The following is a 23,885-nucleotide window of genomic DNA, read 5'->3' on the forward strand; positions in this document are numbered from 1 at the left end:
GCCCCAAAAGGTCCCTTGAGCACCTCCAGGTGTGATTTCTGAGTGCAGAGCCAGGAGTAATCCCTGAGCATCTCCAGATGTGACCCCAAAAGCAAAAAAATATAAAATAAAGTAAAAAGGGGGAGGTTGGATGGGGCCCACAGTTCCTGAGAATGCAAGTAAGAAGTAGCGGAGCTGAAGATGTAGAAGAATGTCTGCTGTGTAGCAAGAGCTCGGCGAGGACGAAGAAAAAGCTGCCATTGAGCTGTTGTCAGAAGTTCTCAAAGATCCCAGTCAGCTTTGACGTTCTGGAAGGTTCTACACTGCCCCCTCCCCCCGAGCAGAAGTCTGTTGTGGCCCAGCTCCTCCTGAAAGCTGCAGCAGGGACTCCTCCCTACCCCTTTCTTCCCTGGGGGGTTCGGAGGACCCCCCCTCCTGTGGCCTTCAGACCAGCTGCCCTGCCCTTTCAGAATAGGGGATTGGCGCCTGACTCAAGTTTCTCTGTGGCGAAGGGCTGGCTTTGCAAGCGTGAAATTGCCCTTGGGGTCTGCAAGGGATCCATTTCATGCAGGTGGGGTGAGAAAGATATGAGCTCTGGCTGGCTGAGGCCTGGGCTGCCCCGTGGGGCGAAGCACTCTGGCCAGGCGAGCAGCTGTGGGCATGCGTGGGTGTATGGTCATGTGTGCGCATGTGTGGATGTGCATGTGGGTATGTGTGTGTGCCTGGAGAGAGCAGCCCTGATGATGAAGCCCCCACTCTAGGGCAAAGAATGGTTGGAGGAGACCGGAATGATAGTATAGCAGGTTTGCCTTGCACACGCCAGCAGAGGGTTTGATCCCCAGGACCCCATATGGGCTCTGAACACCATCAGGAGTCATCCCTGAGCCAACAGTAGAGAGAGAGTATGGGGAATATTGTCTGCCATGGAGGCAGGGGGAGGGTGGGCAAAGGGGGGGTATACCCGGGATATCGGTGGTGGGGAATGTGCACTGGTGGAGGGATGGGTGTTTGATCATTGTGAAATTGTAACCCAAACATGAAAGCTTGTAACTATCACACGGTGATTAAATAAAATTTTTTTAAAAAAAGGAGTGATCCCTGAGCACAGATGCTGGGTGTGGCCTCCAAACAAACGAAAGAATGATTGGAATGTCCCTCATTCAGAAATGGGCCTAAGCCCCCCAAACTATGTCCATAGGGCAGAGAGCACCAATCCGTGTGTGTGTGTGTCTGTGTGTGTGTGTGTGTGTGTGTGTGTCTGTGCCTGTGTCTGTGTCTCAGTGGAATGAGGGAGGGGGAGGACTGTCCCCTGGCCTGTCCTCAATGTCTCACCAAGTTGGAGAGACCCATTTTGACACGAAGGCTAAAGGCAATGACAGCGAATGACTTGGGTCTTGAGGCCCCCGTATCACCCTGTGTTCCAAGCCCAAGGACGTTGCCTAGAATGTTCAGGATGGCCAGCACTGAGCATTGCTGGTGGAGCTCGTGTCAGTGAGGGGAGACGGGGTCTGGAAGGAGGCCTTTGTGGGGGCTGGGCCTTGACATCTGCTGTGGATTCCATTTCCCTCTGGAGGGAGACAGAGGGACCTGAGGCCTGGGCTGTATCGGACACTGCAGACAGTGAGGAAGGATGGAGGTGAGGCCCCTGCCCAGAGCTGCGATGAGGCTGGTTCTTAGTCAGTGAGATTCGTGAGGCAGAAACGGGCCCCTTCACCTCTGGAATAGGAGGCGCCACAAGGCTATGCCAAGGCAGGGGGAGGGTGGTATGAGAAAGCTGCTACCACAGAAAATCTGGGTGTTGGAGAAAACCCCCAGACAAGAGTCGGAATAGCCTCTCCTTGGCTGCAGGGGTTACCAGGGAGTTCCTTAAAGGCTTGGGCAGAAGGGGGGGAATTCACCTTTAGCCCCCTTAGTCCCCTTCTGCCAATTCACACCCCCCCTGCCACCCCCCGGCCCCCGAGCTGATGACCCCAGCCACAGGCAGAGAGCGAGTGCTCTGGGTTAAGGATGTGGATGTGAACCACTCGGCCGTCTCAGACCTCTGAGTTCTGAGCTCCCCTCTTGTGATGAGAAGACCGAATCGGGGGTACTGCAGACCACAGGGCACCCCAGCCTGGCCTGCTGGTCATCTGCAGGCTGTGGCAAACCCACCAGTTCCTGGGAGGCCAGTGAGGTACCAGAGAGGTTCCGCACTGGGCTCAGAGCCACCCCTCCTCTCCTGGGCTCCTCCCCAGCTCCTGCTGGACTCCTGCTTCCCACTGGGCCTTTCCGGTCCCTTTACCTGCAAATATCAAGTGTGAGTTGCATGCTCTTGCCCCTTCAGCTTACAAACAGTTTTGTGTATTAGCTCTTAGGCTACAGATCAAAACTCTTGATGGTCCAACTGTCCTAAGCCCACTCCTGCTGCTCCCTCCCTAGCACTCCAGCCACCCCCCCACCTCATCTGGGTCTCTATCCCTTCCACCCTTCCGCTTGCCGCTGGCCAGAGGCCCTGCTATCCACCCACCTTTGTGTCTATTCCCAGGCTAAGAGTGCCAGACCCAGGGCACTGAGCTGGTCAACATCTATTTGTTGAATAGATTAGACGCTGACTCCCAGAGCTGAAACATTACACTCAGGTGCCCCGTGCTCGGCACGGACTTGAGTATAATGTGACCACTCCATGCTCTGAGCAATGCGGTGGCCCCTGTAGAACTGGCAGGGCCTGAGTTCCTTTCCAGGGTCTCCCCATGTCCCTCTACTCCCCGCAAATCCCTGAGCCAGCCAGGCTGCCCCTTCCCTCCTGAGAAAGCTCACTTTCTCCAGGAAGCCCTCCTGGCTGTGTGAATGCCAGGGTTGCCCCTGCTCCACACTCTCCGTGGGGGACACCCCACGGCAGAGTGTCTCATCTCTGTCCCCATCTGTCTGGGTCTGCCCCAAATCCTGGAGGTTGGTACCTGATTGGCACCTCCGGTGTTTCCTACATCTGTATGATTCTGCATGTTTGTGGACCCCGGGGATCAGCTTGGCTGGCAGTCGAAGGGTTTTAAGGCACATATGCCCCCATGGAAAGCGGTCATCTGGGTGCACCCCCTGGAGAGCTGGAACATCGTCTCTAAGCCCGTGTGTTTAAGTGCTTAGAGCTCTGAGAATGGTGAGTCGCATGAGCTGATGTCATGGGACCGTCCATTCCTGACCTTTGAGGCCCAGCTGGACCCTGGGGGCCCCTGCCCTGCCAAGCGGGAGCTGGAGGAAGGGGGAGGTGAGGCGGGGTGGGGCGGGGCAGAGGAACCCAGAGTCTATATCCTACCAGTGCTCCCTCCTGCAGTCGTGCAGAGCTGCCGTGGGAGGGAGCAGGCAGGCGGCTGGAGGCTGCCTGAGTACAGGTGAGTGGGCGCACCCCGCTGCACCCCACGGCCCGCCTCGACCAGGGAGGGGCAGAGAGGGAAGTGCTGGCACCATCTCTCACGTGGTGATTCTGCAGGGGGCCAGCAATGGGCACGATGCCAGCCCCGGGACGCTGCTCTGGCCGGAGGCTCGTGCCCCGGTAGGCGACTCTAGGATGCCCAGTGGGGTGTGGGTGGGTGGGGTGAGTCTCAGAGTCCTGCCCGGGCGTGTCTGTCCTGGCTCCGGCAGTTCTGGGCACTGCTCGTCAGAGAGCGTGAAATGAGAAGCAGGTTCGCATCTGGCTAGTGGTCAGAATCGGGACTCAGGGCGGGGACTGGCCCTATTTTGATTCATAGCCTGATGAACGAGCCAGAGAGAAAACTCATCCTCCCGGCTTGGATCCTAGCACCACCTGACGGGCTGGGGGCGGTAGAAACCTGGGCCCCAGGACAGGGCAGGGGTGCAGGGCTGAGGTTCTAGAGAGAGACCAGGCCTGCGGTTAAGGACACAGGCAGATGTTCAGGGCTGCAAAGGATTTTTTGGGGGGAGGAGAGTCACACCCAGCTGTGCTCAGGGTTTACTCCTGGCCCTGTGCTCAGGGATCACTCCTAATGGGCTCCGGGGACCCTATGTGGTGCCAGGACTGAACCTGGATCAGCCATGTTCAAGGCAAGTGCCCTACCCATTGAATTTGTTTTCGTGGCTGTTTGTTTGTTTTTTTTTTCAGCTAGGGAGATAACACAAAGGGCTGAGTCAATTCCTGGCCCTGCCTGGTGCCCAGCACTGCTAGGAGTGACCCCTTAACATTGCTGAGAATGGACCAAAAAGTAGGGCTTCTCCAGTGTGGGACTGAGCCCTGGAGGAGAGAAACTGTTTCCTTCCCGGCCCTCCCCGGGACCCCGTCTTTCCAGTCTGCCTTCCAACAGACCCCATGCCCTCATGTCACTGACCTGTGTCAAACATGATTGATTTCTGGAAAGAATGGAGATGGGGGCCGGAGAGATAGTCCCTCGGGGAGGGCATGTGCTTTGCACTCAGCTGGCCCTGGTTTGATCCCCAGCACCCCATAGGGTCTCCTGAGAACTGCCAGGAGTGATCCCTGAGCATTACTGAGGGTGGCCCCCAAACAAAACAATACAGAAAATAGAGGTTCAGAGGACGGGCTGGCTGCACGTTAGACCCCATGTTCTGGTTCCTGGGATGGAGGTGGGTCCTTCAGGGTCAGCCAGCCTTCGGGCAGCTGAGCCGTGACACAGAGCTGGGGGTGGGGGACGCCAGCGATGCTGCTGCCAACTGAAGGTGTCCATGGGGTGCTGGCACAGAGGCCCCCAACCGTCTCCTGCCACAGTCTGCTGGTGTTCCTCGCCCCCTCCCCTTCCCTGGGGTCCTGCAGCTCAGCCATCCTGCGACAGCCCCAAACCGAGGCTGGCACGCTCTGGCATCCCAGTGCACTGGAGGGCAGGAACTGGGTACTGGAGGGAGACTTGGGAGCCAGAAGGGCCAGATGTGGGCAGCTGGGAAGGGGATGCATCGGCCAGCAGCCGGAACATACCTGGGTATGTGGTTCCAGGTGGTGACAAAAACAGAGTCTCCAAGATGGACCCCAGCCTATGGACAGCCACCCAGGAGGTGGCTGCCAGAGACAGGTCCCAGACACCCCAATCATGGCTCTCGCCACCCCTAAGCTGAGCCCTTCCCTCCCTGGGTGACCCTGCCAGTGACTGGGGTGCCCCTTGTTCCAGCACTGTGATGGCCTGACTCAAAAGGAGGGCGTGGAATAGATGGATTATGGGGACCCCATCAGCCCAGCCTAGAAGAGCTGGAGTTTCTCATCCCCACAGACCGGGAGATTCCGATTCAGGGGAGGCAGAAGCTGCTGAGAGTTGCAGTGTTTGGGGGGCCAGAGCCCTAGAGAGCATTCTGGGAAGCTCCTAGCCTGGAGCCAGGGCCCAGAAGGCACTGCACGGAGAATGCTGGGAGCCAGGCCTCGTTCCTGGCACTCAGGAGGCTGCATCTCGCCGTCCTGGTCTGCAGGACTGGGGGGCTGCCAGCATCCCAGATTCCCAGGGCAGGTGGGGACAGTGTCCCATGCTGTCTGTCACCAATAAAGGAGCCTGAGAAACTGGCTTCGTGGGGGCAGAGATGGCAGGAAACCAATGGGTGCCTTTAGTTGGGGTGAGTGGGTTTCTTGGGGAAGGCCCCTCCCCAACTCCCAGCCCAGATACTGACTGATGGGCGGGGGTGCTGTCTGCTAACACAGTTGTTTCTTTTTCCCCCCAGTGATTAAGATACTGTCATTTACAGTACTATAACTGATGGTTTCTCATGCACAGAATTCCAACACCACACCCATCACCCATGACCCACCTCCCTCCCCCAAGGGTCCCAGTGTTCCTTCCCCACCCTCAGCCACTCTCAGCTGTGTGGATCAGTTCTCCCGTTGCATTGCCGTGGGCCCTTTCTTGCTCCCCATTTTGTACCATTAAGTTCCACATACGAGTGAGATCATTCTGGCTCTGTCCCTTTCCTTACGACTGACTTCAGTGTGAACCTCCATCCACGTTGCTGCAGGTGGTGGAGTTTTGCTCTCGCCTGGAGCTGCATGACAATCCCGGTGTAAATACATCACAATCTCTGGCTCCATCTGTCTGTAGTTGGGCATTTGGATCATTTCTGTATCTTGGCCCTTGTACAAATTGTGGTCTCACACGCAATTCTCTTCTCTACTCAGAGTTCCGGAACCCAGAGCTATTGCAGGTGAGAGGGGATCCCCCCAACCCCAGATGGGGAGAGGATAGGACAGGGACCCACACAGGTCTTGGGGGGCAACACTGCCTCTGTTTATTTAAGTTTTGTCTTTGGGTCCTGACTCTCTTTCCCAGGTAAAGGAACGCTGCTCCTGTGTCCACGCTCCTCCTGCTCTTCCCAGTGACCCCCCAAAACAGCCCCTTCCTGGGGTTCTTTTCACACAGATGCAGAATCAGCCACAAGAAAACCCCAAAGCGCTGTTCCCGGGGATGAACTATGACCTAGAGCTTATGCCCAATGGGGAGGTGGGGAGGGGGTGCTCCAGGGGCTTCATCATAAAGTGGGTGGGAGGTTGTCCTGTTCCGTGGGGAAGGGCACCCCATCTGTCTGTCTGTCTACCACCCTCTCCAGGGAAGCCCCTGGAGTCAGCCTGCACCCCCAGGATGAGTGTGTCACTGGAGCTGGAGGTACCGGAAGGATGCAGCCCACCTGGCTTCCGGCAGAAGCCCGTCACCCTGGCTTTGCAGGAGGGTAAGTCGGGGAGAGACGCCCCCACATCTGTGTGCACAGTGGGGGGGGGACCTGGGCATCCTGACCTCACCAGGCCTGAGTTCCTCAGCAGGTCACATCCAGGTGGGGGCGCCCCCTGGGTTCCCCAAAGGGAAAGGGAACTGAGGGACGGAATGACTCAAGAGAGCAGAGGGACAGTGCGACGTGCCACTGTGAGAATGACCTGGGGAATGGCGCAGTCTTAGGAGGGGGAGGGCCCGGGGCTCCCTGTTCCCTCCCAACTCCCGCCTAGAAGCTGCCCTGGCCAAGAGGCCCCTAAGGACCCTGGAGACCCAGTTTCTCACCTCCCCCCCTAAGGCTGTGACACCAAGTGTCCAGGAGGCCACTCCAGAAGGCCACGGGAGCAGTGCCCGGGAAGCTGGAGGGAGAGGGGCGCGGGTGAGCCTGTGGGCAGAGCCAGTTTGCAATGGAGAGGCACGGGGGCCTGAGCCCCAGGGAAGACATCAGCCCTAGGGACGGCCTTGGGTCGCTATTCTCCTCTTGGCTGAGAGACCCTGGGCAGCGAGGGTCTGGAGGGTCAGCTGCTCCAGGCCTCCGTGCCAAGCAAGGGACTCTGGGGGCCTTGGTTGCAGTGGGACCCCGTATCTGGGAACCAGCCCCTTTGGGCCCCAAATTCCTTCTTCTCCAAGGTGACTGGTGCGCCCAGCACAAGAGCGAGAGCGGGCCGCCCTCTGACCCTCCGGCTCCTTCCTCCCAGTCCTGAGAGTCCTCCGGACTCCTGAGCCCTCCCACCGGCAGAGAGACGCCTGCCCCATCCTGCCTGCGCTCCCTTCCCGGAAGGCCGGTGGGAGGCAGCCCTCTGTCGGGGCGCCCGGGCTCTGTGGTGTCCAGCCCTGGGCATGACACACCCAGTCAGCCAAGGGGACAAAGGCATGGAGCACTTCCCAGGACAGGAGAGAACCCCGTTACGTACATGCCTGGGACCAAGCCCAGAGCCTTGCATGGCCATGCACACACGCGGCCACCAGGCGCCCCCAGCCCTGCAGTCAGGCTTGTTTTCCCCTCTCTTTTTCTTTTGGGGGCCACATTTGGCTGTGCTCAGGTCTCATTCCTGGCTCTGTGCTCAGGGATCACTCCTGGTAGGGCTCGGGGGACCTTACGGGGTGCCAGGACCAAGTCTGGGTCGGCCGTGAGAAAAAGGCAAGTGCCCTGAGCACCGTGCTGTCTTTCCATCCCCCGTCAAGTTTTCTGACTTGGTTTTTGGTGCGGGGCCGCGTGTGGCCGTGCTCCAGGGCTGCTCTTGGGAAGCAGCTCAGGGGTCACTCCCAGCAGCGCTAGGGGACAGCGTGGGACGGAGGCCAAATCCCGGCTGCCCACGCGCAAGGCCTGGCATTAGCCCTTTGGGTCACCTTCCTGGCCCAACCCAAGGCAGGGTCTCACTGGAGTCACACCGCCGCCACCCCCAACCCCCACCCGGCCTAGCCCACCCCTCTGCACGCCTCTCCCTGCGCAGGGAGAACCGCCACCTTCCGGGCCCTGGTGTGTGGGGAGCCCAGCCCCGAAGTGCGCTGGGAGAACAGCACCGGCGAGCTCAGCAGTTCCAGCAAGTTCCAGATCTCCTCTGGGCCGGGCAGTGGGGAGCACATGCTGCAGGTGGGACCCCCATGCCCCAAGCCCCACTTGGTCACCACATGTCCCATCCCCAGCCCCTGAAGCTGCTCTCCACGGAGATCTCTGAAACCAGAGGCCTGAGTGATCACCCCAGACACCTCACCCCACTCCTTCCCCAGCCATCTTGGTCGTGGAAAGCACTGGACATGCCTGTGCCTCGGTTTCCCCATCTGTGAAATGGGTTCCTGGCAAACAGTTCCTCTCAATGGGCTTGCGTAAAGTATTTGTGTTCGTGGCTCTGTTGACGGCGCCTGCTCGTGAAGGAACGACTCCATGCTTGGGCCTGGGTCATCACATAATCAGGCAACGGGACGTATTCCTGAAGAGCTAATGTTTTGTGAGATAGTACTAGCTTCATCTTAGAAGAAAAAGAAGGTTCAGAGAGGTTAGGTCACTTGCCTGAGTATGCACAGCCCACTCTACATGAAAGATTTGATTCAGTCCAAGCACTCCTTAAAAAAAAAAACAACGGGTATTTTCGCCCACACCATCCTGTATCAGGCAACAGTCATCCATCCACTCCCTGAACCCTGATTTTTTTGGGGGGTGGGGAGGGAAGTCTGTCTTTCTTGATGGGGACTGTGGGCTTGGGAAAGCCAAGAGGAGATCTTGCCTAGCCTTGCAGCCCTCCCCCGCAGCATGGAGGGGCTCGGGGCTGGGGGGCGCAAACCTGCTGCTCTGTCCTTGCGCCTGCAGATCCTCAAGCTGACCGGCGAGGACACGGGCGTGTACCGCTGCAGAGCCGCCAACAGGTGGGGCCAGGCCACGTGCTCCGCGAGGCTGACCGTGATCGAAGGTGGGTGGCCCCCAGCCCGGCTCGGCGCCGCAGCCCCAACTGACCCCTGGGCGAGTCTGCAGAGAAACCAGAGGCCTGGTGGGGGGCAGGTGACGGGATGGGGGCAGAGACAAGGGGAGCTGCCTCCCCACACCCCACTCCCTGCACCCAGACGGCGGGTGCTGCCAAGGGCCCTGGGAGACACAGAGCCCTGCCTGTCCCGCCCGAGGGAGGGCTCGGGGTCCTGCACTGTGGGCTCCTTTGAACCCTCTCGTGGGCTGGTCGCTCCTGCACTGCCCGGGCTTCCCCCTCAGGCCAGACCATCTCTCCGGCTTGTCCGCAGTGTTTCCCGTGAGGGGGCACACCCCGGGTTCTCAGGACCAGATGCGGTGGTGGGGGTCTCGCCAGGCCAGTAAGGCAGGCCAGCACTTCGCCCCCTGTTAAGGCCCTGTTTCTTTGGCCCAGTATTTCCAACACTCTCTTTAAAAGTAGCTTTTATTTGCTTTGAGGGAGAGGAAGGGACCACACCGGGCGGTGCTCAGGAGTGACCCCTTGCCTGTGGCTGACCCTGGTTCGAACCCTGCACTGGTGGTGCCTCAGACTCAACTGTGGTCAGCCGCATGCCAGGCAAGCGCATTCATCTCTGTGCCATTTCTCTGGCTCCAGACATCATTAGATATATTTTTTTCTTTCTTGACGGGAGCACACAGAGGGGTTGGACCACACCCCTTGGTGTACAGGGTTTATTCTTGGCTTTGTGTTCTGGACTCACTCCTACCTTTGTGCTCTGAGCTTACTCCTCCTGGGTTTATGCTCAGGGCTCACTCCTGGCTCTCTGCTCAGGGCTCATGCCTGGCTCTGTGCTCAGGGCTCACTCCTGGCTCTGTGCTCAGGGCTCACTCCTGGCTCTGTGCTCAGGGCTCACTCCTGGCTCTGTGCTCAGGGCTCACTCCTGGCTCTGTGCTCAGGGCTCACTCCTGGCTCTGTGCTCAGGGCTTACCCCTGGCTCTGTGCTCAGGGCTTACTCCTCCTGGCTCTGTGCTCAGGGCTCACTCCTGGCTCTGTGCTCAGGGCTCACTCCTGGCTCTGTGCTCAGGGCTTACCCCTGGCTCTGTGCTCAGGGCTTACTCCTCCTGGCTCTGTGCTCAGGGCTCACTCCTGGCTCTGTGGTCTGGGCTTATTCTTAGCTCTGAGCTCAGGGATCAATCCTTGCAGCACCAGGGTCAGCCACGTGCAAGGCGAGTGCCTTGAAACCCGTCCTCTTTCCCTGGCCCAATATTTCCAGTGTAGTCAGAGAACTGTTGACATGAAGAACTGGAGGGCAATCCCGTGGCTGTCTCTAGGCCTGCTCTCCACGTTTGGTTATGTTTCTGCCCACGCGGCTCACACTTCGCTCAGAGTTGCCTGAGATGCCATGTGGGAAAAACCCTGACGTGGGCACCGGCCAGTGGTCCTTTCACTCACAAGGCAGCTCGTTCAGAACCTCCTGGCAGAGTCTGTGCCTCGTGGCCACTCCTCATCGGAGCGAAGCTAGAAGCCAGAACCCAGGATCAAGGGTTTTTTACTAGATTCCTCGGGGACAGAGAAGATGAAGGACAAGGACATGGAGTGACCACATTAGCCAAGGGCTGGTTGGTGCAGACCCTGAGGAGGTGCCCTCAGCTGGGATGGGAGCTGCTGTCCCCCTCACACGGGCTTCAGTCTGGGGGTGGCCACGAGGGGCAGCATCACTGTCTGGTGCCACCTGCCTAACCCCTGGGGACATCTGAGTGGGGGAAGCTGACGGGGTTGGCTCTGTCTCAGTCATGCTCAGGTTCTGGGGTCTCAAAGCTTCTGAGGGAGAGACCTCAGCCCACGTGTTCCCTGTCCCTCTGACCTTAGAGGAGAGATGGGGGGATGCTCTAATTTTCCCAGGAAGCACCCCATGACCTTGCCTCTCTCCTGGACTGTTCCTTTCTCCGTCCCCTCCAGTTGGCTTCCGGAAGAGCCGGAAGCGGCAGAAGGAACCCCAGGAAGGTAGGTATCTCTCCTTGGGCGTCTCTGGAGGAGGAGCTACTCCTTCCCCGAGCTCCCCCATCTGTGGGACCTCCCTCTTCTCCCAGACGGCTCACCCCGGGTCCTTATGTGGTCCTTGTGAACATTCTGTTGTCAGCCCTGGGCCCGGATTCTCCTTCCCTCCTGCCTACTCCTTGACTCACTCAGGATGCGCCTCCTTCTGTGCCTTTCTCTAGATCTCAGGAAGGAGCTTGTGGACTTTCGGAAGATGCTGAGAAAGAGGTGGGCCTGGATCCTGGGGGTGGGCTCGATGGAGGCTCCCCAGTGCCTGGGCGCCAGCTCAGTCCTCCTCTCCCGTCCCCTGGCAGGGCACCTACAGGGCAGCTGGCAGGCGGATGTGGGCACAGGGGCTGAAGCTTGATGTCCTTGGCTAAATCATCTCTGACCTGCGAGCTGGTTCTTTTGCAGATGAAAGGGGGCGCTCCATTAACACTAACATGTTTTCCAGTCGAGTGCACTTAGGGATATGATTTAAGGAATTAAATAAAATCAGGCCGCATGCGCCCTGGAAGGAAAGTGTTAAGCCTCCAGGGTCGTCCCTGCAACCGCCTTGGGAGGCCTCATCCCCAGGCTCCTAAGAAGGGATCCCCAGAAAATGCACCAACTCTGTTGGGAGGATCAGGGTCCCCATCCCAGGGCTGGGGCTGTGGGGGGGAGGCCCCACCCACCCCACCCACCTGGGGTCCTTCCAACCCTGACAGTGGTGAGGTCCAGTTCTCTGACCTCCGACGTGCTGGCCCTACCCTTTAGAGCCCCACCGCCGGCCCCCGAGAAAAAGGTGGACTCTGAGCAGGTGTGGCAGCTACTGACCACCGCAGACCGGAAGGACTACGAGCAGATCTGCCGGAAGTACGGCATCGTGGACTTCCGGGGCCTCCTGCGCAAGCTGCAGCAGATGCGGCGAGAGCGGGAGGACCGGCTGGCGCAGGTACCCCGAGCCGCGGCTGCGCGGGAAGGACCCTGAGCCGGGCACGACCCTGTCCAAAGGCTCCTGTGCCATCCCTGCTCCAGGGGGCTCTTGGGAGAATGAGAGAATGTGCTAGAAGCTTTCCTGATATCATTGTCCTCGGCTTCATCATCAGAGTCCCTCCTCATCACCGGGCCTGGGGGTCCGTCTTGTTTCTAAGGGCGTCAGGGAGAGACAATCTCACTCACATTTTCTCTAGCATCCCTGTGCCATTCCTCACCCCTTATCTGACTGCACCCCCTTCTCACCTCGTTTCCTCCCTGTGGTCCCCTGTCCCACAGGTTGGCCCCCTCGTCTAACACTATGCGCCCCTCCATTTATGCAACTTTCTCCTGTGGCCCCTTGGCCTACCCTGGACCCCCATTTAGAGGTGCTGCTATGAAGAGAAGCTCTCTTCTGCGTTGAACCCGGCTATGGAAGGCGTCTACCAATTTTTTTTTTCTCCCAGACATACAAAAGTAGATTCTATTCTTCTGAAATAGTGTTTCGTCAGCTGAAACTTCATCAAGCCTCTTGTCTTGGAACCCAGGTTTCTTCTCCACCACCCTTCCCCTTTGCCTTATCAGAAGGTTTTCTGCCCTGAGGAACCCAGCCCCGGCAGCAGAAAACCTCCAGAACCCAGCCGCTGCCATGCCCACGGCCGCTCTCCACTGGGGCAAGCATCACCCATGAGTGAATCTATTCATGGACCGAACAGCCACATTTGCGGCCGTACGATACTTTAAACCACACACCCTACCCATACTTCAATATTACCGCACCACATTTGATAGGGTTCATAGCAGGAGACAGCCAATCTTAGAGGGAAACATACATTTTTTAAAAAATTTATTTATTTATTTATTTATTTATTTAATTTTATTGAGTCACCGAGAGATAGTTACAAGCTTTCATGTTTGGGTTACAATCTCACTATGATCAAACACCTATCCCTCCACCAGTGCACATTCCCCACCACCAATATCCCAGGTATACCCCCTCCCTTTCCCACTCTCCCCCTGCCTCTATGACAGACAATATTCCCCATACTCTCTCTCTACTTTTGGGCATTATAGCTTGCAACACAGACACTGAGAGGTCATCATTTTGGTCCATTATCTACTTTTGGCACGCATCTCCCACCCCAAATGGTTCCTCCAGCCATCATTTTCCTAGTAATCCCTTCTCTATTCCATCTGCCATCTCCCCTCCCCTCATGAAGCAGGCTTCCAGCTATGGGGGGGGAAACATACATTTTTAAACAAATATATGTATGCGTGTATACACATAAACATATAAAGCACACAGACTCAACCTTTAGCAACATGTTAGTGATCTCTTATAGAAAGACTTAATGGCCCCTGGGTGAAATACAACAACCTCCACACTCTGTCCTCTAAGGATACTTTTTTGTAGCATTTTCAGCGGTTTTTCATAACAAACAATACAAAATATATTATTTCAGTTCTGCTTTGGGGCAGGGATTGGGGTTTGGAATGGAAACATCCGAAATATGGTGGTGGGAAGGTATAATGGTGGTGGGACTAGTGTTTGCATATTCAATCTAATGAAATATTGTGAACTTTTTTATAAAAATAAATAAAGTGATCTTTCCTTTCAGCTACTCATGATGAAAAAAAAAAAAAAAGAAGGTTTTCAGAGGCCCCAGGGCACCCTGCATTGGGCTTTGCACCCGAGGTTGCTCGGCGACCCCCGGGTGGGTGCACTGGCAGACACGGAACTGCACAGGCTGCCCTGCCTGCTCTCTGTCCTAGCCTCATGCCCACTCTTCCTGGAGAATTTCCCCCCTGATCAAAGGGGCATAGGTGGACTCTGGGGGAGGGGGCGGTGAGGGGGGTTGAGCCCTGGTGCCCTCTCAGGAGACCCCCAGCCAGCGCTCTTGTGGGTTTGCTTCCCTAGTATGTCAACGCTGTCTCCAACCTGAAGCACCTCAAGGTCAGCAAGGACGGGGTGGCCACGTTCGCTCTGGAGCTGGATCTCAAGGACCCTGAGAGCAAGATTTACCTGTACAAGGTGAGGCTGGAGGGCCCGGAGGGAGAAAGAATGTGGCGGAGGGGCTGTGGGAGCAGTGGACCCCCAGAGGGAACCAGAGGAGCCACTGGGACCCCCTGGGGACTGTGTGCGTGGAGTCAGGTCAGGCCACGGCACCATCACTCTGCAGACGCCTGAGTCAGCTGGGGGGGTGCGGGTGTGACACTAGAGGAGAGTGCTGGGCAGTGCGCCCCCTTCTGCCGGGCTCTCTCCAGAGACATCCCTGCTGGGCTCCAGGGCCCCCGACCAGGTGGGGACTAGACCAGGTGTGTGCGGCTGAGGACAGAGCTGACGTTACTTCTGTGACGCATCTCCTCCCTGCCACTGCGACCTCCCTGCCACACGACACTCAGTGGCCCGGTGCCTCAGTTTACCCCTTGGAAAATGAGGGTGCTGTTGCGCCTGGGGATGAAGGAGGCACCTCACTGCTGGCTACGCTGCTCTGCCCTCCGCCCTGTCCCTGACCCTCTGCCCTCGCTGTGCCCTCTGGGGAGGCTGGTGTCCTCACAGCAGTGCCACTCCCCCGAGTGCCCCAAGGAACACTGCCGTGTACCCTGAGCTCGTCCTGCCCGCCAGAGCCCCGTGGGTCACAGGATTTGTTTACGATGCTGATTATCTGTTTTCCATAGACCTTTAGGTGTCCCTAGGCAGGAATCTTTGCTTTATCCGTAGGCGCGTCCCCAGCACCTGAAACGGAGCCTGGCACCCCTGGGCCACTCAGAGTTGGCTCTGGCAATATCCGGCCGGGCCTTCAGAAAGTGGGTGCATCTAGGTGCCTGGGTTTGGAGATTCTTTTTTTTTTTTTTTTGCTTTTTGGGTCACACCCAGCGATGCACAGGGGTTACTCCTGGCTCTGCACTCAGGAATTACTCCTGGTGGTGCTCAGGGGACTATATGGGATGCTGGAAATCGAACCTGGGTTGGTCACGTGCAAGACATACGCCCTCCCCGCTGTGCTATTGCTCCAGCCCCTCTTTTTTTTTAATTTTTGTTTTCATAAAGTTGTTTTGGGGCTGGAGCGAGAGTGCAGTGGGTAGGGCATTTGCCTTGCACGCGGCCGACCCGGGTTTGATTCCTCCGCCCCTCTCGGAGAACCTGGCAAACTACCAATAGTATCTCGCCCTCACAGCAGAGCCTGGAAAGCTACCTGTGGCGTATTTAGTATGCCAAAAACAGTAACAAGTCTCACAATGGAGACGTTACTGGTGCCCGTTCGAGCAAATCGATGAACAACGGGATGACAGTGATACAGTGATACAGTTGTTAACATTATTTGTTTACAGTCAATATTTCAACACCAATCCCACCACCACTGCACCTTCCCACCACCATTATATCAACCCTTCCCACCACCGCCCAAGCCTGCCCCATAGGCAGATACTAAGTAATTTATTTTGTTTTGCTTGTTATGAATAGTATGAGACGTCCCAGGGCCACCGAGGGCATGTGACAAGGTCCCAGGGCCCCCGAGCGTATGTGCTGGGATCCCAGGGCCACTGAAGGAGCGTGCCCGGCTCTCCGGGCGTGGGTGCTGCCTCCCAGCCTCTGTTAGCCTGCGGGGCTCTAGCTGGCCAGCCCACTCTCCTCCCGCCTCCTAATCAACCCCAGCTGCCTCGGGCCTAATGCTTGTGGACATGCGCCCGGCAAGTTCTGAGGGTCTTGCTTGCATTTTCTCATCCAGGCCCTGTCCCTGTCACCCGTCCTGGCAGGCTGGGGCCTGGCCCGGTGGGAGAAAGTGGGGCGGGGGTGGGCTGAGCCCTGAGTCCCGTCTCCCTAACCCGGGCAGGACGGGGAGATGGTTCCCTACGGCTCCGACAGCCAGACCAAGCACTGCCTGCGGCGCCTGGGGAAGCGGTACCACTTCCAGATCCGGGACCTGCGGCCCGAGGACGCCGGCATCTACCAGGTCAAAGTGGAAGACGCGGGGATCTTCTCCACGCAGCTGGAGGCGGCCGGTGAGGGGCTTCTCGGCATTGACGGTGGGGGAGGGGGCGCGTGGCGGCCAGGCTCAGGGGAGGGAAACCGAGGTGGCCTGGTCCCAAGGCAGGGGACCCTGAAATGCAGTCTGCGGGGGAGACCGGGAGTTCAGGGTGCCCCGCCGTGGCCCAGGGCAGGTCTTCTGAGCTTTGCCGTCTGGGTCAGACAGGGCTCGGCTCTGCACAGCGGGCTGACACCCGTGGGTCCCCTGGACGGCCTCACCCTTGCCCATGGCTCCCCCAGCCTGTTCTGCCACTCTGAGGATCTCCCCCTTTCCTGGGTTGCTGTGCCCACACCCACCTCCTAACTCCCCGCCTGGGGTCCGTCCCTGCCTCTCTCATTGCACTTGGCCCCATTACCCAACACCCCGTTACTGGCCAGCCGGAGTGACCTGTGGGGAGGGGGAGAGCCCGGACGGGGGACGAGGGTGCAGGTACCTCCTGTGTCACACGGGAGATAAAGGCGAGGAGCAGAGTCTTTGGGGTCAGCCCCTGGGGGGGAACCTCCTAGCTGGGGTGCCTGGGACCAGACGTTGAGCTAAAGCTTCCTGGCATGTGAGAAATGGGTTCCGGGAACTCTCCCTCGGAAGCGCCAAAATGGCACTGGAACCCCGGGACTGGACAGCCCTTCCCCTTCCCTCCTGCCCTTGGATCAGCTTTGGGGATGGGGACAGGAATTCTAAGGGCCAGGGAGGTGCTGACAGGGCTGGAGTGGAGGCTCCCCACCACGTTTGAGGGTGTGTCCTGGTCACCCCTCAGCTGGCTCTGAGCACTGAACCACCAAAGCATGGATCCCCAGGAGTGTGGGGGAGTCCAGGAATGATAGAGCCCCGGGTCGGAGCAATATTACAGTGGGGAGGGCGTTTGTCTTGCTCACAGCTGACCTGGGTCTGATCCCCGGTACCCCATGTGGTCCCCCGAGCAATGCCAGGAATGGCCCCTGAGCACAGAGCCAGGAGTAAGCCCCGAGCACCCTCTCCAAGAGCTGGGAAGAGGGTCCCCCTCATCATCTCAACGCAGCCCCTAGGTCGGTACAGGGGGCCGAGGCCTGAGCCTGGGGCAATCCCCGGCCGGCTGGGGAGAGCCTGGCTTCCGGAGCTGCTGTCCCTCCGCGCCCACCGCTGACCACCCCTTGCTGCCTGGTGCAGCCATTCCCCCCAGAGTGGTGGTCCCACTGGCCGAGGTCTGCTGCCAGGAGGAGGGTGAGGCCCACTTCGAGTGCACCCTCTCCAGCCCCTGCCCTGATGCCACCTGGCAATTCCAGCGCCGGCCGCTGCGGCCCAGCGGCAAGTACCAAGTGTCCGTGTCCCCCGACGGGTTGACCCACCGGCTGGTGGTGCGGGGTGCCCGCCCCTCCGACATGGGCCTCTACTCGCTGGACGCCGGCCTGCACGCCTCCAGCGCCTGGCTGGTGGTGGAGGGTATGTGCTCCCCATGGCTCCTCCCTGACCCCCCCCCCAACGGGGGCCAGACCTGGGGGGTGGGGTGGGCAGTGAGCAAAAGTCCTAGTCCTCTAGGCCTCCAGGAGGAGGCAGAGGACCCCAGAGCTCCCTCCCGCCCTGTCCCCCTCTGTCCCCTGGGGCCCAGGACCGTGCCTGGGTGGGGCCAGGTTCCATGGAGCCACGACTCTGACTGGCCTTAGCCCCACTCCTGCTCGAGGCGTGACTGAATTCACGGGAGGGTACTTGGGCCCACACGATTCCTCCCACCCCCTAGGAGCCCCAGGGTGGGGACACAGTGACGGGGTCCTCCCTGGGTGACCCAGAGCTGCCGTCTCTGCCGCTTCCTCTGCCGACACCTCCAGCCTCACCCCAGTTCCTTCTCTCTCCAGGGAGCGGCCGTCTCCCCAGCGCAGGGAAGGGTGAAGGTGTGGACCGCCAGCTGCCAGTGCCAGGAGCCGGAGATTCTGGGCACCTGGATGGCCAGGAGGGGGAGCCCCCAGACCAGGGTCCTTTGGTGGGCTCCCTGGAGGAGGCAGGGCCAGCTCCTGGGCTCCAGCAACTGGCGAGCCCTGACCTGGGTGCTCTCGGTGGCCGCAGCTGCTCCTGCAGAGGGGATGAGCCTACCCGGGGCTTTCCGGAAGCAGAGGGGGGCAGTGGGGTTCCCAGAGAGAGAAGTTGGAGCCGGAGGGGTCTGCAGGGGAAGGGCCGAGGCTCCGAGCCAGGGCCCATGGAAGATGGACGGCAAGATCCTAGCAGAGCTGGGCAGGGGGGCTCAGGATGGGGGTCAGTAGTGGGGAGTGGTGGAGGGGGAGGGGAGCCCAGAGAGGCCCTTGGAAGTGGGCTGGGCACCCCCTCGGGAGCTGGGGTGGGGAGGAGGGTCCAGGCCGGCCCCGGGGAGTCTTGGTCAGGTGGGGAAGGGAGGGAGGACAGCCGGCAGGGGGCGCCCCAGGAGGAGGGAGGGGACGATCTGCCCAGCGGAGTGGGCAGCTCAGCAGCACAGCGGGGTGGTGGGCAGGGCTGGGGTGGCCCGAGGGAGGGCAGCGGGGCAGGAGGCCCTGGAGGAAGAGGGCTGGACCCCCAGGTAGGCACGGGCCCTGGGTCCCCAGGCTCTGCTGCAGGGGGGGATGCAGACTCCGGGGGGACACAGGGCCATTGGGGAGCGGGCGGCTGTCGAGGACAGGCTGCTGGAGATGAGGGCCCCCAGGAACCCGGGCGCGGGGGTCCGGGGGCCCTGGTAGGGGACTCGATGCAGGGTGCAGATGCGGGGGGGCAGGGGTTGTCTGAGGCTGGGGGTACGGTCTACAGAACCAGCCCCAGGGGCTCTGGAGACCCAGGGGGCCGTGGAGGGGGTCGGCAGGAGCTCCGGGGGGCGGGCGCCCAGGGTGCAGTGTGTGCCCTGGGAGAGGCGGAGTGGAGTCCCGGAGGCCTGGGGGACCCCCGAGGCTGGGAGCCCGGCCAGAGGGGAGCGGGGGGCCTTGCGAGTGCGGGGCCTGAGCGCCCAGGGCCCAGCCTCAGCCAAGCCGGGGCTCACTGTGGGCCTGGGGTCCCAGGGCCTGATGGAGGGCCGGGGGGCGGGTTTCCGGGACCTGCTCAGGAACTGGGTGCTTGGAGCCACAGGATAACGGGGTCTCCAGGAAGAGGTGCTCAGGGGCCCCGGGGGACCCTTGGGGGCACGGGTGGTCCTGGCTCTGCACCCGATTTCTGGAACGGGTCACAGCGCTGTGTAGTTGAGACGGCCTGTGAGGCCGGCTCAGGGGGCCCCGGGGGCCTGGGGACTGGGCACGGGGGTGGCTTCAGGGAAGCCGGGGGAGCAGGTCCTGAACTCGGGGCTGGCCCTGGCCAAGGCTCAGGGCTGTCAGGAGCAATGGGGTCGAGCCAGGGTGGTAGTGCCGGAATCACCTCTTGGGCATCTGGGGGGACAGAGCAAGGTGGGGGCTCCAGGCAAGGCCCAGGGGCACCTGCAGGAAGGTGGTTTGGGAACAGAGGGGGCTGTGGTCCTGCAAGTAGGGGGGCCGGCGGAGCTGCCAGTCTCAGGAATGACTCAGGGAGCCCGGGAGCGGGGCCCAGGGATGAAACTGGGGTGCATCCAGGGTCCAGGGGTAGAGGCCAGGGGGACACTGGTGCCCTAGAGGATCCTGGGGCAGCGGGGCCTGTGGGCAGTGCTGGCCTCGGGGCCTGGGCAGCGCCCAGGGGGCTTGGGGGAGCCTGGTCTCAGGGTCAGACTGGAGATCCAGGGGCTCCAGAGGCCGCTGGAGAAGGAGGCCTTGAAGATGGTTCTGGGGAGCCAGGAGCCAGTGAGTCCAGGCCTCTGAGCGCTGGGGCCAGGGCCAGGGGCGAGGGTGGCCACTGCTGGCCGGGCCCCAGCGAGCCCAGCACAGGAATTGGGCTTTGGGATGATGCCAGGAGCCCGGAAGCGGACTTGGCTGTCACTGGGGGGGTGTTCAGGGCTGCCTGGGCTCTAGGGACCCAGAGCTGCCCAGGACTGGCGGGACATGAGCCAGAGGGGGGTGAAACAAGTTATGGGGGAGTGTCAAGGGGACTGAGGCCTGGGGGGAAGGGGCTAGGGAGAGAGGCAGGCCTCAGGGATGGTTCGGGAGGTTCTGGGAGAACTGGGTCAGGGGGCGAAGGAGCCCCTAAGGATGGTTTAGGGGGTTCAGGGAGAATTGGGTCAGGGGGTGAAGGAGCCCCTAAGGGTGGTTTAGGGGGCTCAGGGGGAGTTGGGTCACGGGGTGAAGGAGCCAATAAGGGTGGTTTAGGGGGTTCTGGGGGAATTGGGTCAGGGGGTGAAGGAGCCCCTAAGGGTGGTTTAGGGGGTTCTGGGGGAATTGGGTCAGGGGGTGAAGGAGCCCCTAAGGGTGGTTTAGGGGGTTCAGGGGGAATTGGGTCAGAGGGTAAAGGAGCCCCTAAGGGTGGCTTAGGGGGTTCTGGGGGAAATGGGTCAGGGGGTGAAGGAGCCCCTAAGGGTGGTTTGGGGGATTCTGGGGGAAATGGGTCAGGGGGTGAGGGAACCCCTAAAGGTGGTTTAAGGGGTTCTGGAGGAATTGGGTCAGGGGGTGAAGGTGGCCCTAAGGGTGGTTTAGGGGGTTCTGGGGGAAGTGGGTCAGGGGGTGAAGGAGCACCTAAGGGCTGTTTAGGGGGCTCTGGGGAAATTGGGTCAGGGGGTGAAGGAGCCCCTAAGGGTGGTTTAGGGGGTTCTGGGGGAAGTGGGTCAGGGGGTAAAGGAGCCCCTAAGGATGGGCTAGGGGGTTCTGGGGGAATTGGGTCAAAGGGTGAAGGAGCCCCTAAGGGTGATTTAGGGGGTTCTGGGGGAAGTGGGTCAGGGGGTGATGGAGCCCCTAAGGGTGATTTAAGGGGATCTGGGGGAATTGGGTCAGAGGGTGAAGGAACCCCTAAGGGTGGTTTAGGGGGTTCTGGGGGAGTTGGGTCAGAGGGTGAAGGAGCACCTAAGGGCTGTCTAGGGGGTTCTGGGGAAATTGGGTCAGGGGGTGAAGGAGCCCCTAAGGGTGGTTTAGGGGGTTCTGGGGAAATTGGGTCAGGGGGTGATGGAGCCCCTAAGGGTTGTTTAGGGGGATCTGGGGGAATTGGGTCAGAGGGTGAAGGAAACCCTAAGGGTGGTTTAGGGGGTTCTGGGGGAGTTGGGTCAGAGGGTGAAGGAGCACCTAAGGGCTGTCTAGGGGGTTCTGGGGAAATTGGGTCAGGGGGTGAAGGAACCCCTAAGGGTGGTTTAAGGGGTTCTGGGGAAATTGGGTCAGGGGGTGATGGAGCCCCTAAGAGTGGTTTAAGGGGTTCTGGGGGAGTTGGGTCAGAGGGTGAAGGAGCACCTAAGGGCTGTTTAGGAGGTTCTGGGGAAATTGGGTCAGGGGGTGAAGGAGTCCCTAAGGGTGGTTTAGGGGGTTCTGGGGAAATTGGGTCAGGGGGTGATGGAGCCCCTAAGGGTGGTTTAAGGGGATCTGGGGGAGTTGGGTCAGAGGGTGAAGGAGCACCTAAGGGCTGTTTAGGGGGTTCTGGGGAAACTGGGTCAGGGAGTGAAGGAGCACCTAAGGGCTGTTTAAGGGGTTCGGGGGAAATTGGGTCAGGGGGTGAAGGAGCCCCTAAGGGTGGCTTAGGGGGTTCTGGAAAAATTGGGTCAGGGGTTGAAGGAGCCCCTAAGGGTGGTTTAGAGGGTTCTGGGGGAGTTGGGTCAGGGGGAGGGGCAGACTATAGGGATAGTTTAGGGGGTTCTGGGGGAAGTGGGTCAGGGGGAGAGGGAGGCTGTAGGGATGGCTTGGGGGGATCAGGGGGAACAGGGTCAGGGGGAGAGGTGAGTTTTAAGTGCAGCTTAGGAGGCGCTTGGGAATTGGGCCTCCGGGGTGAGAGGGACGGCGGGGAGGGCTCTGGGAAGGTTGGGGCTCCAGGCACCCTGGGTGCAGAGGGGGACGCGGGTGGGCATGGGCGAGGGTCCAGGGTACCCTCAGAGGGGTCCTCTGGAGGTGAAAACTGCAAGGGTGCCCCCCAGGTGGGCAGGGGAGCAGGGCTCATGGACAGCACCGGGGGCCCCCAGCTTCCCTCAGCCAGGCAGGGCTCCCAGAGTGGTTCTGGAGGCTCTGGCCCCTTGGGGACCACTGAGGCACGAGGGGCTATTGGCTGGGAGGAGAGGCCAGGCTTCAGAGAGAGGCACTCAGATGCTGGGGTCCCAGGACCCCCCGGGCACAGGGCGCCCCCTGGCAAGGAAGGCCTGACTGCAGAGCAAGCAGGGAGGGAGGGGCCTTCAGGCAGGGGGCCTGCGGAGAGTGGGCGAGACCACGGAGACTGGGGAGGAAGCCTGGGGGCAGCAGGTGGGGCAGGTGCAGGCGGGGGGCACTCAGCAGGAGCGAGCGGGCTCCTGGGCAGCAGCTGCATGGCCGGGGAAAGGGACGGAGCCAGGCGGGAGCCACACTGGACTCAGGGAGACCAGGGGCTCGGCCCGGGCAGCACACCCTGCAGGGACCAGCCTGCGGGCTCCTCGGCTCTGGGGTCTCGGCAGGAGGAAGAGGCTACTCTCAGGGGTCTCCCCAAGGGGCTGGGGGGCTCTGCGAGCCTGTCACAGTGCTCAGGTGTGGACAGAGGCCCCCAGCTCCTGGGCTGCAGTGGTCCTGCAGGGGCCAAAGCCAGGAACTCCGGGGTCCAGCATGAGGTGGGGACTGGCGGCCCCCACACACCAGGGCACGCGGGATCTCAGGGAGCCTGGAAAGCCCCCGCTGGCCCTTTCAGCAGAGAGGACTCTGGGGGTACCTCTGGGGACATCCAGGGCCTGGACCCTGGGTCAGGCAGAGGAGAGGGAAGAAGTTGGGGCTGCCCCGGTGAGCCGGCAGAGCAAGGCCTGGGGTCCCTAAGGGAATGTGGGGATCAGGGCATGGGGGATCCTGGCACCCCCCACCAGAGACAAGTTCCCCTCAGGAGCGGGTCCCAAACACATCCAGGAACAGCGAGGAGTAGGGGTGCAGGGGCAGCAGGAGGTGGCAGAGGGTCGCCCCCCAAAGGGAGCAGAGACCGCCTAGCTGAGACTCAGTGCAGAGATGGGGGCCAGGGACCCCTGCATCATCCTGACGGCGAGAGAGGAGGCCAAGAGGGCAGATGGGGCACCTGTGGCGAGGGGAAGGCGGCCCTCCAGAACCGAGGCCCTGCACCAAAGCCTGGCGCTGCTGGCCGCTCCTCCGAGGAGACCCAAGGTAGGTGCCCGCCTCGGCCCGGGGAGCGGCCTCCCCTGTGTCCAGAGCACCTGGGCCACACAGGACTGGCCACGGGAGCTGACCACAGCCCCCCTTCTGTGTCTCTCCAGACCCCTCCTCCTCCCAGGGCGTCTCTGCCCAGGCAGGGGCTGGGGGCGAGGCCTCAGGGCTCTGCTGGTCCCTCACCCGAGGCCGGGAGGACGGAGCCCAGGTACTGTGTCCTGCTCTACTGGCCGCTTTTGGGAGAGGAGGGAGGGGCTTCAACCCCAAGATGGGCCCCACTGCAGGAGACCAGGCCACCTTGGGACCTTGGCCGGGCCCGACTAGAGGAGTTAGAGAAAGCAAGAGGTGAAAATGGCAAATGCCAGGCTCAGATCCGGCACACCCCATCCCGGTACCACCTCCCCTGCCCACCCCATCCCAAACACACATACCAGAGTCACTCCAACAGCCCCTCACCGTCCTGCTCCCCTGGGGAGCGGCCGTCACGGAGGTTCCCAGCACTGGCCTGGGCCCCCGAGTCCTGGCTTCTGAGCTGGCTCTGCCTGGCGCCCGCGTGAGACTTTGGGTTTCAGGGCCGAGGGGCCCTGAAAGCACCTCGGTCTGCGAGAGGGCAAGGTGGGGTGCGAGTGGGGCCCCGGGCGCCCCTTGGCTCTGGGAGAAGCCTGGAGAGCGGGG

At 60.7% G+C, this 23,885-nt stretch overlaps 1 protein-coding gene across 1 annotated transcript in view; it reads left to right on the forward strand.

Moving 5' to 3' along the window:
- Positions 1-23,885, forward strand: part of IGFN1 (immunoglobulin like and fibronectin type III domain containing 1) — a 54,664-nt gene that overhangs the window by 23,332 nt on the left and 7,447 nt on the right. The window contains exons 3-15 of the mRNA XM_055144215.1: positions 6,505-6,628; positions 8,121-8,256; positions 8,971-9,070; positions 11,021-11,065; positions 11,281-11,326; positions 11,855-12,032; positions 13,971-14,084; positions 15,889-16,057; positions 17,227-17,499; positions 17,910-18,107; positions 19,071-19,196; positions 19,443-19,523; positions 23,053-23,207. Coding sequence (XP_055000190.1) covers positions 6,505-6,628; positions 8,121-8,256; positions 8,971-9,070; positions 11,021-11,065; positions 11,281-11,326; positions 11,855-12,032; positions 13,971-14,084; positions 15,889-16,057; positions 17,227-17,499; positions 17,910-18,107; positions 19,071-19,196; positions 19,443-19,523; positions 23,053-23,207 — 1,745 coding nt within the window. The remainder of the gene's footprint in view (positions 1-6,504; positions 6,629-8,120; positions 8,257-8,970; positions 9,071-11,020; positions 11,066-11,280; positions 11,327-11,854; positions 12,033-13,970; positions 14,085-15,888; positions 16,058-17,226; positions 17,500-17,909; positions 18,108-19,070; positions 19,197-19,442; positions 19,524-23,052; positions 23,208-23,885) is intronic.

The sequence above is a fragment of the Sorex araneus genome, chromosome 7 (genome assembly GCF_027595985.1).
Source record: "Sorex araneus isolate mSorAra2 chromosome 7, mSorAra2.pri, whole genome shotgun sequence".
Taxonomy (NCBI): Eukaryota; Metazoa; Chordata; class Mammalia; order Eulipotyphla; family Soricidae; genus Sorex; species Sorex araneus.